At 36.8% G+C, this 18,801-nt stretch overlaps 2 protein-coding genes across 2 annotated transcripts; one reads left to right on the forward strand and one right to left on the reverse strand.

The window, feature by feature from the left end:
• Positions 1-6: 6 nt before the first annotated feature.
• LOC100186285 (target of rapamycin complex subunit lst8) lies at positions 7-17,902 on the reverse strand. The gene is made up of 8 exons (XM_002127097.5): positions 17,676-17,902; positions 16,946-17,013; positions 16,236-16,382; positions 15,732-15,882; positions 15,173-15,251; positions 14,616-14,742; positions 1,182-1,345; positions 7-701 (listed from the first exon to the last, which is right to left on the reverse strand). Exons 1-8 carry the CDS (start codon positions 17,793-17,795, stop codon positions 589-591), a joined length of 969 nt encoding a protein of 322 aa, XP_002127133.1. The 5' UTR covers positions 17,796-17,902; the 3' UTR covers positions 7-588.
• Positions 9,224-13,773, forward strand: LOC100183914 (ADP-ribosylation factor 3). The gene is made up of 5 exons (XM_002127020.3): positions 9,224-9,702; positions 9,827-10,004; positions 11,964-12,074; positions 12,411-12,535; positions 12,856-13,773. Exons 2-5 carry the CDS (start codon positions 9,842-9,844, stop codon positions 13,027-13,029), a joined length of 573 nt encoding a protein of 190 aa, XP_002127056.1. The 5' UTR covers positions 9,224-9,702; positions 9,827-9,841; the 3' UTR covers positions 13,030-13,773.
• Positions 17,903-18,801: the final 899 nt, after the last annotated feature.

Consider the following 18,801-nt stretch of genomic DNA (forward strand, 5'->3'; position numbering starts at 1 on the left):
GATTTATTTTGGCGCTAATTTCAGTCAAGGAAACAAAAAGAAAATTACATAGATGTTGTGTAGGGTAAGTTGGCTACCGTTAGAACATAATATCCCATATTTCATAATCGTGTTTTAACAATTGACAACGTTCTTCCAAAGTCATGAGGGTTATATAGTTCTGTAAACAAATGTTTTTCTATCAAACGGAACGATAAAAGAGGACGCAACATCCCACGTGACCACCTCCTTAATATAAAGTGGGGTGGGGGAGGACGGGACACTTTCAGCACATAATATCCAAACACCCTGATCGTGTTTAAACAATTATCAACGGTCTATGGGAGTCGTGAGAATACGGTTTTATAATTCTTTGAATGTTCTTTGTTTACTACCAAACGGGACGAGAAAACAGAATGAAAGGTGTCCCATCTTTCCCCATCCCACCCTATAACCGAAGCCATGATTACCAATACTTTTGACTGGAGTAAAAACATCATATATTTTCACATTATTCTAACTTTTCTGTCTCTATACGAAACTCTCGGTTCGGAACGTTTCGGAACAGTTCGGAGGGGCGACGACACAGAGTTCGAGAATTAATTTCTTTCACGTGGAATCGCTGAACGCCAAGCTCACTACCGCCTTCGAGTGGCCACTATATTCCCTCTTCACTTCTGCTGTTTCTATGTTCCACAGTCGAGCAACACAGTCCGATGATGCTGGGTAAGATTGGGCAGTTACGGTGGGGAGAACATATATACAGGAAAGCACATGCAGCATTATGGTGGTAAATTTCGAGAGGGATTTTAACCTTAATGAATAAATGGATGAAACTTATTTATCCTCGCATGAATTTCCTCATCGTGTTTTTTACAATTAACGCTTTTAAAGTCGCGAGGGTACGGTTATACAATTTTATAAATATTCTTTGTTTACTAGCAAAGGTAAAGAAATGTACAACAACTAAATGCAGATTCTTTTTGGTAAATTGTATCACAGACATTAAGTGTCTTGGCCAAAGACACACACGTCAACAACGGTAGCAGCATCGAGCCTCGAACCCGTCAAATGGGTTAGAGACAGAGGGGCTAAGCAGTTCGCCATGGCGTTCGTGTTCAGAACGTTTAACTTGTAGAATCGAACCACAAACATGCGTGGTTAGTGGTCACCTCCGCACCCATACAGTTACATAGCATCACCTGTTATTATAAACTGGGAGTCAGCTGAGAATTCACAATCCCACATCCAACCGTGTGGGGGGTCCGCAGGGTCGGTGTTGCATAACTTTAGTGTGGATAGATGCTGGAAGTGAGAGGTTTGCCAAACTTTGACAGACTGGTCGGCCGATGTCGTTGCGAGGAGTCTGTGGGAACAAACCTTAAGTTTTAACATAACATAAATTTGTATTTATCGAAAACGGAAGTGAAGACCAGAATATTTAAAATACGAACTTCATAGGGATCTGTGTGAAAAGAAGGGGAATACAGCGAACGATTTAAAATGTCGTTTCTCCTATCACAATTAAAAATCTGGATTAATTTATAGTATACCGTGTTGTGTGTTTAGCAGCCACGCTTTTATAGAACTTCTGAACTTTTGTTTTAACCATAAGCGTGCTATAACGACTGTTGTTTTGCCGTTACTACATGTCTTTTTCACTTTTGTAACATTTTCCGATCTTCGTTATTAAAGAGATAAAAAATTGTCCTTTAAAAATTAGTTCACACAATTTTTGAATGACCATCACACAGCGAACAGTTTAAAAGCTTTTTCGTTTGATATTACAATTCGTGTAATTTTCCACCAAAACTAGTCTTAAACTGCGGATAAATCTGAATTAGATCTGACTTGTTTAATGCTACATCACTTTGATTGTACGTTAAACGATCACAAAGTTGAAGAATGTCCGTCAATTAGGATTTGTTGACGCGCAAGTATTACGCGTTGCGCATGTGTTAACGCACACACACGTACGCGTTTGACGCACGCGCACATGCGTGCAACACTTTCGCATATTTGAACGGCGGAGAGCAACCGACCGTAAAATATCGACGGCATCAGCAAGCAGCAGTTATGTGCAAGCTTAGGTCATATAGATAGCAAAGCTAGCAAATTTATTCCTTGAAAAGGTAAAAAGTTAAAAACTCGGACAGAATATTTAGTCGCAGAAAACATGGGTTTCTGGTCAGTTTCAATACAAAATGACAGCCCGTATGAATGTATGATACGATTTTCATTTCAAAGGTTTCGGTTGAAAAACTAAAACTATATTAAGTGATGTCAGAAGTTAAAAAAGTTTTATACAAAATGACTAAGTCTTTACTTTCGTTCAAACTTTCGCCCTGACTTGACGCAGAATTTCGTTGGTAGCCCATCGCCTCTATATTTGGGTAAGTTAAGAACACATGTCACTGCACGAACTTGTTTTATCATGAACATGACGTCAAATATGACGTAATTTATGTTTCGTTCCTTCCAAAACACCATTCAACCACACCACGTGATCGTATTATCGCTTCCCTTATTCAAGGTTAATCCATGACGTCATTCAATTAGGTTCGGCCAAGTTTCTGTGTGACGTCATACCAATACGTCATATTGAAGAGTTTAGCAGGAACGCTATTTTCGACACTTTTACTCAAGTAGTTTTTGTGTTTTTAACGGCTTTCGTTTTGTTGGTAATTCCCTTTTTTTCGATATTTTAATTAATTTGACCCCGCTACCGTTTTCGAACGAATAAATATAATTTATGTTATGTAATGTAAAGTTCCCCACGACACTTGTCGACCGTTTGTTCAACTGCTCGCCGCTCCAACGCGCAATTAAAAGTAAACAGAAGGCAATTTCTCCCGGCAATAAATCAAGACATTTCATTATTTGCTGCCCGGAGTTAAGAGTCGATTATCTGCGGCGACTTATCTACTGCTGAGCTGTAGTTTGTTGCTGCACTCTATAAGTAGGATTAGCAGCAGGAATCCAAGTTTTGGAAGATCATTAAAGTGGTGTTAACGCAGATATTGAAGTAAACAGAGCGAATGTGTTTTGAAAAAGTTAAGCAAATCCTTTTTTGGAGTGAAAGAACTTTCTGCACAGCGAAGTCAAACGGGAAAACTAATTAATTTGCGCCGGTTTTAACGTTGCAAAAGAACCAATGAATGAAATCGTGTGTGTATATATGTGTGTACATATGTACGAATGATTGAATGAATGAACGAAAGATACGCTGATAGTAATAACAAGTACAAAAATTAGTTTGCGGTTTTAAAGTCGTTTTAATTATGTGAGGTTGGCAGTGCCTTCACTTTAATCACTGGACAGCTTTTAAACAATGGAAAGCGTTTCAAGACAATGACAACAATGGGCGTTACGATCGCGCTTTGTAATATAGAACGCTGCGATTGCTGTGAAGTCGCCCTTTGTTCGGCGGGGAGAAATAGCGGTTTACAAAAAACAACATAACTGACTTGGTTAGTACAACCATGAGGGTATAGGTTTATGTAGTAAGCGATGGACTGTGTACACTGTACACTTGATTGATGGTTGTTGTTCAAGGATAATAAAGGTTTAACATGAAAGGAAAAGGTTAATGGATATTCTGTGATTGAAAGAATGAATGTAACTTATTCATACGGCGGGGCAACGATAGTTGTTATAACTGAAGTGTTCCGTTTGTTGCCCGCATACGAGTTACCACGTATATAACTTAACATGTTTAATAAGGTCTGCAACTGTTTGCTTTGAATAAATGTAACTTGTTTGTGGCGGGGCAACGAGTCGTTATCGCAGTGTTGAAATACATAAATTGGGTCTCTCTGCCTTGGGCATTATTGGTGTAAAAAGTCAGCGCATGTTTGTAAGTGACGTAATAGATACGTCATAATGTGTAGAAGAAGCGATAAGAGACCTGGTCAAAGCCCTAAACAACTGTGTGTGAAATGGATGTAATTCCCATGCGAGTATATTGAACGTTTAGGGTCACTTTGTAGTAACAGCGGTTTGCATGCGTGTAATGAAGTGTTCTAAGTGTAGAGGTGTACTAAGGTTTTTATGCAATTATAACGTTGGCTTTGTTCTGTGGTTTATATAGCGCAGTAAACTTAAAATGGGGAACGAAGATTAATTTTGACAACCTGATAACGTGTATATATATATATATATATATATATATATATATATATATATGGTAGGGCGGGGGAAGATGGGACACCTTTAGCACATAATATTAAAAAATCCTGATCGTGTTTTAAACAATTAACAGCGGTCTATGGGAGTCGTGAGGATACGGTTTATAATTCCTTGATTGTTCTTTGTTTACTACGCCTACTATATATTCAAGAGCAATGTTATGTGCTTCTGCAATAGTGTGATCACTCTATTATGACGCAAACTTATATAACAATGCAGTTATTACGGAGAAAATGATTTTAGTGTAGATGACATGTAGGTCGTTCACTGCAGTTTATGGAAGGGAACTGTAGTCAAATTATAACAGCTTTGTCACAGATACGTTGGTGTATCAGCATAGAGAAAAACCGCGAGCTTAATCGAAATCCACCAATGACGTCACCGGTGCAAATATAATTGACGAAAAATCGGAATCGTTAACGTTTTAAACGGAACGATTTGAATTGTATATTTAGCTCTAAGGCTATTAAGGACTGTAGTACTAGACCAATTAAATTGACTTTTATAAATGAAATTATAAAATTTGACAACTTCCCTTTATTTTATGTGACAAAAAGCTTTTTTTGTACAAAATTTAATTTAGTTCCCCTTTAAATAAAATGACAGCCAAGTTTGTGGAAAATGAGTATAGTGCGTGTAAGTCAATATAAAAATGTAGACTGTAGATAAATCGAAAAGAGTTCAATTTTGAACGAAACGATTTGAATTGAAGATTCAGTTCAGAAAGGAATTTCTGTATTTTCCTTTTTATAAAATCTCACTTTAGTTACTCTTTGAATGAAATTACAAGAGAAGTGAGTATAGTGCGTGTAAGTCAAATGGTGATCGTCAATCTTCGGCAGGGAAGTTTTGTGATGTTTTGTAGTGTATTTTATTGATTCGTTCGGCGTCGGTTCAACTGTTTTTTCTTTAAACACAACTGGTTAAAACACACAATTTGTAAAACACAAACGTTTTTTCGTTTTGTTAAATATGTTGTTTATTGGAGTTTCGATCTTGAAATACGAAGCTCTAAAGTGGCGACGGTATATTTAAATTCACATTCGAGCTTCAGCGTTGAATAAACCAGAAGGAAATTAGAAATTTAAACCGAGATATGAAAGAAATTGATCGATCTTAGTTTGGTGCTGGTGGTTAAGTCGACATGACTTTTACATTTTACTAAGTTCGACAATTTCGCCCGCAAGTCTGGCGTCTGTCTCGGCTTGACATAAAGGCTGAGTTTGTTTAGTGTTCAATATCATGTATGTTGAACTCGTGAGTTGTTAGATGGAGTTCGAAGCCTCACTACAATTGCTCTAACACAGTGTTTTTTTATGGGTTGTTCAAATTGTCAGCCATACAGGAAAACAAACATCTACAAAACTACATACGTGGTAACTCGTAAGCGGACACAAGATGCATGGAACCTATCGTATATAACGAATGTTGTTGCCCTGTCATTCGAAAAAAGTTACATACGTGGTGACTTGTAAGTGTAAGCGGGCACGAGGTGTATGAAACAGAACACCAATGTTATAACGACTGTAGTTTCCCCGCCATGCGAGGATAAGTACATTCAAAACGCTTCATCCAACAAATGAAACATGTTGATTCTTATGCACACGGTGGTGATAGGTGGCTTATACACTCACGATGGTTACGACAGTCGTGATGTGGTAGCAGTTTAACTGCTGGATTGAGCCGAGTACGTGTTGCTTTGGTGTCAGAATTGTGGCGAATCCAGCAAATCGGGATTTAAGAGAAATTCGCCTCAAATGTCAGACTCGTGTATTTTGTGGTCGCTTTCAAATTTTAATCCTGAGTGGATATTCGAAAACCGCCCTTTAAAGTCTAGTAATGGCAGACAGGTTACATTGGGATTATTTAGCGTCGTTAAGCGCTTATACCTTAAAAGGTAGAATACTGAAGGGTAAGGTCGGATACGTAAATACAAAATATCCCGTATTTCCCTTTTACAAATAACATCTTTTTTAAAGTCGTGAGGATATGGCTACAAAATAATGTAAATATTCTTTGTTTACTACTAAATGTGACGATAAAAGAGAATAAAAACATTTCCCATTTTACCCCTATATTTAGCCATCTTACCCCAACCAGCTGCAAGTCAAACGTGGCAAGACATGTTGCTGTTAAATTTCTAAAGGTTGTCAAATTTCCCTAACATGTTTACTTGCAAGGCTAGATAATTAGCGTGTTTAACCTAAACGTAAACGTGATGTTTTCATTCGTCCGCACTGTATTAGGTTACCTAGATCCTTGGGTATCGAAAGTAATCGACTTTGTATTCTATTGTTTATATGTAAGGTTATAGTTTAAGCGGTATATTCGAACACGAGTACATAGTTGTCCCATACACGAGAACAAGGTAAAGAAAGGAATATTTGGAGTTATTTTTAGAAGTAAGTTTGGCAGACGAAGACGCGTGACGATCCTGCACGTTCGTCTGCGATTATTGACTTCTATATAGTTGTGTCGGTAGGTGTACAGTGTAGATATATGTGTAGATATGCCGTATAGATATGCCGTATGTATAGCTTGTGTAGGTATGGCTTGTATTGAAGGTATACACGTTGTGTAGGTAGATTGCTATATGTATATATGTCAACATTGATAAATATATAGCTAACCGATTAAGCGTTATCGATGCTTATTAATAATTAGGAATTGATTTTGTTTGTTACAATTCGCAGCGTTGATCTTGACTGGTATTTCGTTACGAGAATCATCCAACTTTATCAGCATTATATAGATCAGAACCAGATTCATGGAATTCAACACAGCTAGGGGTTAGAATCGTTAGATGATAACCATACATTTGGCGACGTTCATTCTATTGTAAGTATATATAATAGGTATGAAAAGGAATTGCGAGCCCAAGTCAATATTTAACATTCTCAATAGCAAGATATAAACCAGTAGACACTTTGAAGATACGTGTTTAAAGTTACATAACATAACTTGTTATTTATCTTTTCGAAAGTGATGGCAGGTTAAATTAATTGAAACGAAGAGAGTTTTTTTGTAAGCGGTAGCGAAGATCATATTAATTAAAACAACGAAGAGAGCGCAGTAAGCAGCAAAACGACAGTCGTTAAAACATGCTATGGATTAAAGGTATGGGAAAGAGCGTAAGTTAAAAAGCGTGGCTGTTGAACCCAATGTTGAATACTTGTTCATAAAATACGTCGTAAATTGCTTCGTTAAAGTAAATATGCAGCGCCAATTAACTCAGTGTTTGATGTGGTGGTTCGCATATAGATTTCTGGCTACGGTCCGTTTAACTCGGGCCCATGGGCACGGTTTCGAGGCGAGAGGTAATCGTTGGCTTAAACGAGAACCGTATCGCCATAGTAGCATGGTTCAATACACTTGCGAGGTTGAACGTTGCCATGTACTTTGCGTGTCGGTCAAGCGCTTATTTCACGATCGCGATCAACCAGCCACACCCGGGCTTGTTGTTGTCTCCGGGCGATTTGTTGCAGATTTGCAGAGACACTGACGAAGCAATTTCCGAGAAACCTCGGCCGCGAACGGCCAGGAGGTTGTTTTAAAAACGAATTGTCAATACCGATATGCCTGAACTCAGTAACGTTTTCGGTAGTTAGCATTTCGTGTTGGCTAAGATGTTAAATGCTGTTTCATTTGGTATATAGGACTTGGGCAAGTGATCGTTTAAAAAAAACGTTTTATTAATACCGATACGTCCACCACCAGTAACAGTTTCAGTAGTTAAGAGTTTCGTAAACAATTTTGGTGCTATTTTTGTAAACCGGCGATGCAATTTAAGGCGAAATTTCTAACAGAATATAATAAGTTGGGCTTATTTTTTGTCAGTTACGTTTTTCGTAGCACCCGGTCCTGATTGTTATTTTGTCACGGGGTATTGTCCAACTTTATGAGCAATTCATAGGTTCATACTTAAGGAATTTATCAAAGTTACTGTGAGTTTAGCCATGATTTGTTTGGACGTGTCTGTATTTTAGTAACGTTTTTCTATTTCGTTCATCGAAAACTATCCTGCACTTCTGTAGTAACTACCCCGGGCAGCTGGCTCTAAAGTTCGCGCTTTGGGTTAAAGCAACAAACAAGCTGTGTGACGTCACAGACGCGATGGATTCATTCATTGTCCAACAGCTTCGTGAGTTGAGTAGACGATTGTTTAACGATTACGTTCATATCGCGTTTTAAGGTGATTTGGTTTAATATGACAGAGTTAGTTGTATTGCAGGTTTAGTAAAACTTTAATTTTTTACCCATAGTGTTTTATGACTGGCATTTTGCTGCTAATTCCATTATCTTCGTTGTATTAACTAACCTTACCTTCGTTACTATATCCGAAGAGATAAATCAAATATTTCGTTATGTTAGTAAACGCATTCATCAAGTTACGACTGTTATTCAATGGGGGCCCAAGTAGGGCGTGCGGACCGTCTACCAAAGCTGGTAGTTTCTACAAAGGTCATTTTTCAGGCACTATGCGGTCAATTGACTCACAGGTTTGATATGATTGTCTATGAAATGTTCACTAAGTTTAACTGCGGGGCGATGGAGTCTATTTTATAATAAAAGCGCACAATGAACGATAAGTGCCTTTAAGGGCTTGCAGCAGTTTTCTACAAAGAGTTGCGTAGTATTTTTATAACATATATTTTAATTATCTCTTTGAATACAAGAAAGTAGGTTAGATTCATTAAAACAACAAAGTAAAGGATTAGCAGCAAAATAACAGTCGTTAAAAACAAGTTATATATAAAACCACTTTAGTAAAAGTGTTGGACAAAAGCGTGGCATACGTCATTTATAGCAGGGTAGCTTCCGTGTGGTTACGCAGATTATATATTACGTTATTAGTAAGTAAAAGTTATTTTATGATTTTAAAACAACATAACGAAACACGATAGAAAAACTATATTTAGATCTGGCGTGTTTTGTCTGGTAAGTTCTTGAGTAAGAATAAAATATGTATTGAAGTATTACAGTAGTTGCTACCGTACGTCATCAGTGACGTAGTATGCATCCATAAAAGGTGTTCAAAGTAATCTAGTCATCTTAATGCGTTATAACTTGCGTGCAGGAAGTATAAGCATTGTATTTAACTGAGTAGGGGTGAAACTAAGTGTATTGAACAACCAGTAAGCGTGGAGGTTTCACTCTGAGAGGCGGGATAAAACAACAACGTCTACGAAGCGTCATCGAGTTGTATGACAACACTGAAGACAATTTATACGAAAACTAAACGTCTGTGTGTAGAAGGAACATTTGGAATACCGTGGCAGTTTCCTTAATACATCAACTTGCTGTAGAGGAACAAGTTATATTTTGTGCAGAGATTAACATTGGAATACTGGCTCTCTGCCTTGTTGTGAGAGCAATACAAATATATTTGCTGTTAAGGTTATAGGAAGACTAGAGATCTCTTTTTAAAAGAACATTTGGAATACTGTGGCATCGGCAAGGCTAGTATATAGACATTTCCGCCGTTGAAGAAGTTAACTGTTTGTATCCGTTTGGAATACTGTAGTAGTACCACAGGTAAGCTCTAATTATAAATATTGAATAAAATTAATTGAACTGTAAAAAGAATGTCACTTTTTCTACAATGTTGAAATTCGTGAAGTTTAGAAAATGCTTAACGATATTAACATTATTTTTGTAGAAAAGTGGGCGCGCCATGGGCAACCAATCAAGCGTTGATAGTAAAGGGGGGATACTGAAGAAGTTGTTCAGCAATAAAGAGGTTCGCATACTAATGGTAGGGCTGGATTGTGCGGGGAAGACAACGATACTTTACAACCTGAAGATGGGGAAAGTTGTTCGGACCATACCAACTATAGGTGGGTTTGATGTTCATGAAGTTGGAGTTTAACGTTGTACTGTTGTAGTAAACTGCCACAAACATGGGGGGCAATAATAACCAAATAGGTCTCCATAAGTAATGTAATAAAAACTTTACTTAGATTGTCGAATAGAATAGTAAAGTTCAGATTAATTTAAACAACGGAGAGAAAGAAGTTAGTCACAAAATGACAGTCGTTAAACTAGGATTAGAATTGTTCATTCACTTCAGTGGAAAAAAAATGACTAATTAAATCCTAGGTTTTATTTTAGTATAATTTTATTTATGATTAATCTAGAAAACTGAATGTATTTAAAACTTGTTTATCAAGTGCGATACTGTGTTACAATTACTTGAGTTTTTAGATGTGCTTTTTAGGGGTCTCTTTTAACTATAACTTTACACTAATTTAAGTGGAAAACTACCATAGTGGGCATTATATGAGTAAAGGAACTTTCCACAATATTACATCATGTGGGGAAATCATGTGTAATTTGAACATTGGTTAATGTTTAACTACAAGATGTTTGCACACGTTGTAAATACACTGGTTCTGCTTGTTTAACTAAGACTACAATATCAACATCGTAAATGAAACAACTTCCGTTTTGCCTTAAGTGAGTGGAATATTAGAATTGGTATGTAGTATGTATGGTACCCTTACAAGCAACAATGAATATAGCGTCACCCGTCACAAGGTGTAGGAAAAAGAATAACCATGTTATAACGACTGTCGTTGCCCAGCCATGCGAGGCTAAATAAGTTACATACGCAGTAATTCGTAAGCGGGCACGAGGTGTATGAAACAGAACACCCGTGTTATTAACGACTGTCGTTGCCCAGCCATGCGAGGCTGAATAAGTTACATACGTGGTAACTCGTAAGCGTGCTTGAGGTGTATGGAACAGAACACCCTTGTTATAACGACTGTCGTTGCCCCGCCATGTGAGAATAAATAAGTTACATACATGGTAACTCGTAAGCGAGCACGAGGTGTATGAAACAGAACACCTGTGTTATAACGTCATTGCCCCGCCATACGGGGATAAATGAGTTACATTCATTTATAGGCAGGTATCAATAATATTTAGAATGAGAATGACTGTTAATGCCACACGTTATTTTATTGGACCATGTGTGTTGTGCCATGTAAAACAAATTAAAAATCTTTATAAGAAAATCTAATGTAATATTTATCAAAGATTGCTTTAGAACCAAGTTAGAGTCTGGCACTCCTTATTCGAAGTGAGTTTGACATTCAAAGTAAATGCAGCAGCACAAGGGGTTTGGTTTAAGTTGTTACGAGGGCAATCATTTAAACTTAACATTACACGGGTGAATGCACAAGTGAAAAGTATTCGCTTAATTGATTAGCCTTCAACAACAATTTAAAAGTTGAACTGAAACTCTGGATAATCTGTTTCAACACAAAGCTTAGGCTTGTATAAAGCCTAATACCAAAACCAGACAAACTAAAATCAAAGAAAAAAAATGTAAAAACAAATCCTTCATATATTTTGTATGATATTTTGATATAGTTGTTTCCCGGCATAATGTAGTAAATACCTACATAGTAAATATCGCTTCTTGTAAAATGTAAATTTTATTATACTGTCGTTTCAACTGCCATATGACGAAACAATATTGGTATAAATTTATGTTGTTTACCAGAATAGCTACTTACATAATATATTATGCCTGGTAGCAATAAAGTAGAATATCGGAAAACATATTTTACAGTGCAGTGGTATCTAGTTTGATTTTTTCCCCCTTTTAAAGATTTCCACAATAATCATACGTTTTGCAGGTTTTATTATTTTTTTCCTCTTTATAAATTTATTTTAAGATTTTTATAAAAAATATATTTTTTTAGAGGTTTTAATAATTTTCCCATTTTATTATTTTGTTTTTGTTTTTTTATTTTAAGATTTTTTAAAAAAATATATATTTTTTAAAGGTTTTAATGTTGAGACTGTGGAATACAAGAACCTGAGTTTCTCTGTGTGGGATATTGGTGGACAGGATAAGATACGACCACTGTGGAGACATTACTTCTATAATGTACAAGGTAATAAATGAACACAACATCTGTGAACCATCTTACCCCAACCTACTATATTTTATTCTTATTTTGGGGTGGCCTTGAAAGACATGAATGAATGTAACTCATTTATCCTCGCATGGTGGGGCAACGACAGTCGTTATAACATGGGAATTCTGTTTCATACACCTCGTGCCCGCTTACAAATTATGTGCAATTGTATGCAACTATTAGTGACCACTGTGTTAGACCAATTTTAAATAAATATGTCGTGCCGGTTCAATATATGTTGCCAATTTGTGTAGTTTTTTAAATAAAACTTTTTTTAAATGTTTTTTTTAAATTTAACTAAATATTCCCCAGGTTTGATATACGTGGTGGACAGCAATGACAGGGAGAGAATCGAGGAGGCGAGAGAGGAACTTCACAGTTTGTTGGCTGAGGAAGATCTGAAGGATTGTAAACTACTCGTGTTCGGGAACAAACAAGTGAGTTCAAGTTGTGATGGAATAAAACTAAGCTTTGATGATTATGGTTTTGTTAGTGATTTTTGGAATCTTGAATGAATGAGTTAAAGTTACTTCTTGTGGCGGGGCAACGACAGTCATTATAATTACCCCGCGCTTTTGTTCTATAAACCTTGTGCCCACGCTTTTAATTGAATCTTTTACTTAAGCAGTTTTTCCCTAGCACATTTAAAGACTTTTGTTCTGTTTTTATTTCGTTTACTTCTTGTTTAGACTGTATTCAAAGAGATAAATAAAAAATTATGTATTTTATGTTTTAATCAATGAAAACCTAATTCCAGGACCTTCCTAATGCAATGCGAATGGATGAAGTTCGCGAGAAGTTAAATCTCTCATCTCTGGTTGATAGGAAGTGGCATATGCAAATGAGCTGTGCAGTGTCAGGACAAGGACTTTACGACGGGCTAACATGGCTCGCAACGCAGTTTAAACAGAAACACGGCCGAAAACATTAATAGGATTTGCCGCGCTCGGCAAAACTTAAAAACTCGTGCCTACGCACTGATAAAGTTCCGAATTGCATCAACACAACAGAATATTTCAACCAGATGACAACATGACCATCAATGCCGCACACTGTGATTATAAATACAAGAATAAACCAGAACTCCATCATAACATGAAGCAACCAAATACAATGATACACTGATCCAGGAATTTTACTGCATATTTTATTAATATTAAACAGTTTATTTGTTTTTTGTTTTGTTTTCCGATAATCTTGTATTGCGAATATATTCCTATGAAGCGTTTATATTGAGTACTACCCGCCACCCACTGTGCGCTTTTTTCGCATTTCTCTTTTAATAATCAAACAGAAGCTGATTATATTTGCTCTTGCATTTTCAAATGGCTGGCCGCCAAAATATTATTAAAGTAAATGAAGTAACTAATCAACTTTGATTGAATTCTAAGAGCAAAATATTAGTGTGTATTTGACAAACCAAGCAAAAACTGCAGAAGGACCACATATGAATTACCAGCCGTGTTTAAAACTTTTTAAGAAAAACAAAACTTATTTAATTAAACATGTTTTATCCCCCTTTTTTATTAAATGGTTTCATTTTAAACTTTTCAGTTATTTGAAACAACTTACTTGCAAAGCTAATGCATATTACCAACTGAAATGTCAAACTATCAACTTTACTTGCTTGCATGTTATGTTTATGAAAACTAAACTAATAAAAAATACAGATATATCTGGTCGCAGTAAAATCCAAAGCAAAATATAAACTCTAGCATTTGAAGTTAAAACATTTTTCTAATCATTATAAATATCAAATATTGTTTATAATACAGCCTGAAGATTAGTTACAGTCATCTTTATAGCAGCAAAATATTAAACTTATGAGTGAATGTGGTGGTCACCTTTTAAACCATGAGTGGCATTGTGTTAGAATCTGAATTTTACACCCAACGCCACTATTTGCCTACTGGTAAAACAAGCTAAAGTACAGATTTTACCCTGCTGTTAGGTGTGTACACAAACAAACAGAGCCAAAGTATGTTGCATTCACCACATTAATCAATGAGGTTCCCTATGTTCGACAACTATGAGTGTAACTGTATTTTAACAATGTCACCCCAGATTTTACCCTGCTGTTAGGTGTCTATACAAACAAGCAGAGCCAAAGTATATTGCATTCACAACATTAATCAATGAGGTTCCCTGTGTTTGACAACTATGAGTGTAACTGTATTTTAACAACTTTACCCTGCTGTTAGGTGTCTATACAAACAAGCAGAGCCAAAGTACATTGCATTCACCACATTAATCAATGAGGTTCAGTATGTTTGACAACTATGTGAGTAACTGCATTTTAACAATGCCACCATGTTGGGGTAATGGCCCAAATCCCAAGCCCAAATCCCAAACCTCAGCCATACAGAATAAAAAAATGTTACCCCAGATTTTTTTAAATAAAAAAAAGCGACACCTATGGTTATCACCCACAATGATAACAGTTCGAGCCTCGAACTCAAGACTAGTTACACTGCTGTTGTTACAAATTAAATAAAGTATAAATTAACACCAACTTACACGGAGTCTGGACTAAACTTGCACTTCAAGGCGTATCGTGAATGAGCTTTTAGTTTGGCACGTGGGTTCACTTGTATCACGCCTTCCAATGACTTGCGTTGAGAAACACTCCATACAAAACATGAACCTGGAATTTAAAGTTTAAATAAATACACCGTTGGTATAAGTGCCAAACTTTGCACATTAGTTGGTGGTTGGTGTATATGTCTATAGGAAAGAGACTTGCTCCAATTAGGTGGTTACTAACAGGTTTTCTAAATTGTCAGTCATAGCCATACATAAAAATAATTACCCACAAAGTTACATACGTGGTAACTAGTAAGCGGGCATGCGGTGTATGAAACAAAACACCCCTGTTATAACAACTGTCATAACCCCACCATGCAAGAATTAATAAGTTACATACATGGTAACTCGCAAGCAGACACGAGGTGTATGAAACAGAACACCTGGGTTATAACAACTGTCATTGCCGCCATGTGAAGATAAACAAGTTTCATTCAATTAAATTAAATACATCATAAAATAAAGTGGACAGAAGGTAAGCTAGTTTATACCTTCAGTATTGACAGCAGCCAAGTAGCTTGCATCTGCATCGATGTCAATGCAGTTGATTGCAACGTCTGGTTCAGGAATCTAGAAAATAGCATTAAAACTACCTGAGAAAAACGGCGAAGCAAAAATGTGGCTGTGAATTGCTAAACACATATATGAATATTTCACTCAATCAATCATAGACTCTATCAGCTAAAGTTAGCTAAACACCACAATGTTTAAACTTGCAGCGGTATGTCTTAGATTAGATTCGTTAAAAACAAATAAAAGGGAATTGGCAACAAAACAACAGTTTTTAAAACAGCTTCAGTAAAAAGGCCAAATAAAGCAATAATTTTCAATAAATATTAAATAAAAACTAGAAATGTGTTAATAGAAAAAGTTTATACATTAAACTAAATGGTAAGCCAATGTTAAGTCACAGTTATATAGTGCAGGGTATGCGAGCCTGAGAATTTTGCAAAGGTTGCAGCAACCCCTGGATTACCCATTTATAAAAGGAATGTAAAATACATGCTTTAAACTTACTTCATTATCCTACACAAATAGTAAATTACATACCAGACGTTCTGTTTTATCCGACTTTAGATCCCATATATTGATACAACCACTTTGGTCGGCCACAATCAGTTCACCCTGGTTAGGATGTAAGCACGCTGAGGTAATGGGTGCGTTAACTTGGAACATTCGGTTGCATTGGATGCTTCGAGCTCTATAAGATGGTATGTTATGTAAGTATAAAGTGTAACATGAGTAAGCACGCTAACAACAAGCTCTCAGGTAAAAAAAATCATAAATTTTAATAAGTTTTGAAAGCCTAACTTAATTTTCCAATAATCATGCTTGTTCATGCTTGCTCAAAATGCCCAAACCCTGATGAAGTCTTACCGAATCGCAACAAAAAATAAAAATAGTTTTTCTTCTGCTGTTAGGTATCTAACTGTCTATACAAACAAACAGAGCCAAAGTGTATTGCAAAGGTGAAACTGCAACTACAAATGTAATGGCTCTTTAACCATATCACTCAACATTTTACTACAAAACCAGAAATATTCTGCCCATTACCTCATGTCCCATATCCTTGCCATGCAGTCTTCCCCCCCGGTAAACATCCACTTCCCGTCTTGTTGGAATCCAACTGACGTCACGTTCTTCCCCAAACCATCGTAACATCTGATCGGGTTCGGATTCATTGACTTTACGTCGTACATTCTAGAACATAGGGGTTTAAGTGAGATGGGGGCAATGCTTCTACTGTATGTTGGGTAAATGAACCAACACTGGCCTAAATTCCAGGTCTTTAACAAAGCCCTCACCCACATAGAATCGAATAATACTGGGGTGGGCTTTGGGGGTTAAGTTTCTGCTTCATTTCTATGTGGCTTAGGTGCTATTGCGTGGCACACAATGTGGAGTGTTGTAGCAGCCTGGGTGTTGGGTTAATGGGTCAACTGTGTGCCGCTGTATGACCATACGATACCCATATAAAATAGGTGTCCATATACAATATTGGCGGGGAGGAAAAACTGTGGCCTAAATCTCAAGTCCAATGGTGTCCCACGCTGTACTCTGACATGGGGCCATCAACCTGATACCCAGGTTGCAACACAACAATGATAAACCGCCGAAAGATTATTCACATTATGCCTGGTACTAAAAATTACATCATCTTTATTCATTATTTAATGTAAAGCAATAATACATATGATACATGATGATAAATACTAAATAGTAATGATACAACTATACAATGGTTTGATTTGCGTCTTATTTACCTGACATGTTGATACCCTGCAGCTGCAAGCAATCCCCGATCTGGTGTAATCTTCATTGCGTTTACTTGCTGTGCATAATATTGTAATGTTAGAAATGCATAAGATATAAGATATTGAAAAGTATAACAACAACACAACAAGTGCTAATTCAGGGCTACACACATATGTTACTTATTTATCCTCACATGGCGGGGCAACGACAGTCGTTTTAACATTGGCATTTTCTTTCATACACCTCGCGCCGCTTATGAGTTATACCACATATGTAACTTTGTGGGTGATTTTTTTGTATGAGTAACAATTTGGGCAAGAGCAACCCACAGGGGTTCAATAGTATATACTCCACGCTGAAGAATGGCGCGCTAACCATTGTGCTATGGCACCAACATAAAATGTATGGTGCTAGTGAAGAATCTTCCCCCCTCCCCACCTTATTTGCTAACCACTAACCCCTAACAACTAACCCCTATAACCACTAACTCTAACCCATATAACCACTAACCCCTATAACCACTAACCCCTATAACCACTAACCCCTATAACCACTAACCCCTATAACCACTAACCCCTATAACCACTAACTACTAACCCCTAGAACCACTAACCCCCTAACCATCAACACCTAACCCTCTAACCACCAACCACTAACACTTTCCATCTGCTATGTACGGAAGAATCTTCACTAGTGCCAAATGTATATACAGTTTTACAGCAATGGGTCAATCCTTACCGAATCTGGGTGTTGAACTGTTCGTAAACAAACCCCGCTATGAGCTTGCCAGAACCGTATGGTATGATCATAGCTTCCCGTAGCTAGTATAATAGAGTCACTGCTGCCATCGACGGTCATTTTAATGCAACAAACGAAACAGTTAGAAAAATATTAACTCTTAAACAAGTTGTTGCAATAAATTGTGCCGAAAATAAAATCCACACTTTTCGGGACTTCCCCTAAAATTGAGCATAGATGTTTTATTAATAAATTAGCATTAGCGGTTTCTATGTAAATGTACAAAAGAAAATAAATCACGAAATGATATTAAATAAAAAGGTGAAAAAAAAGAAAAACGTATAATTAAATAACGTACCAGCGGAAATTGGTGTAAATTTCCCATGAACTGTTTAGGTATGGGCACAGCTAATAGTCAAAGCAATTGAGTACCAGTGAGTAACTTTATGGTGATATAACTTATTTTTCCCCTTTTATATTTCTGCAATGTATGCGGTAGTTTTCTTTAACAAACACGAGGTGTATAGAATACCCACGTTAATGTAAAAACTTTCATTAGTATATAGTAGGGTGGGGGAAGATGAGACATCTTTAGCACATAATATCCAAATATCCTGCGTTTTAAACAATTAACAACGGTCTATGGGAGTCGTAGGGATACGGTTTTGTAATTTTTTGTTTACTACCAAATGGCGACGGAAAATAGAATGATAAAGTGTTCTATCTTCCCCACCTTACTATTACAACCGCTCATACAAGTTAGAATCTGTTGGGGTAATGATTCGTATTTGTGTGTACGGCTGCTAATTTGGAAAACCCATTAGACTGGTTTGAAGCAATAGAAGACATGGAACCGGGTGTATATACCGACTTGGAAACACCCCGATCGCACATACGAGTTTCAAAGTATGCCATGCAACTTTGTTGGGGTAATTAAATATACGAAAAGATACAGCAATCTTCTCGAGCTTCGACAAGCCATTAGTGATTACTAGTTTGAAGAAATTTTCGTCAACTTCCTTGCGCAAGAACAAACACCCATAATAGGAGACTTGAGTTTTGAATGTAGTTGCCACCGGTTACGAAGTTGATCGCTGTGGTGTTTGTATATAGTAGAATGGGACGA

This window comes from Ciona intestinalis, unplaced genomic scaffold, assembly GCF_000224145.3.
Source record: "Ciona intestinalis unplaced genomic scaffold, KH HT001085.1, whole genome shotgun sequence".
Taxonomy (NCBI): Eukaryota; Metazoa; Chordata; class Ascidiacea; order Phlebobranchia; family Cionidae; genus Ciona; species Ciona intestinalis.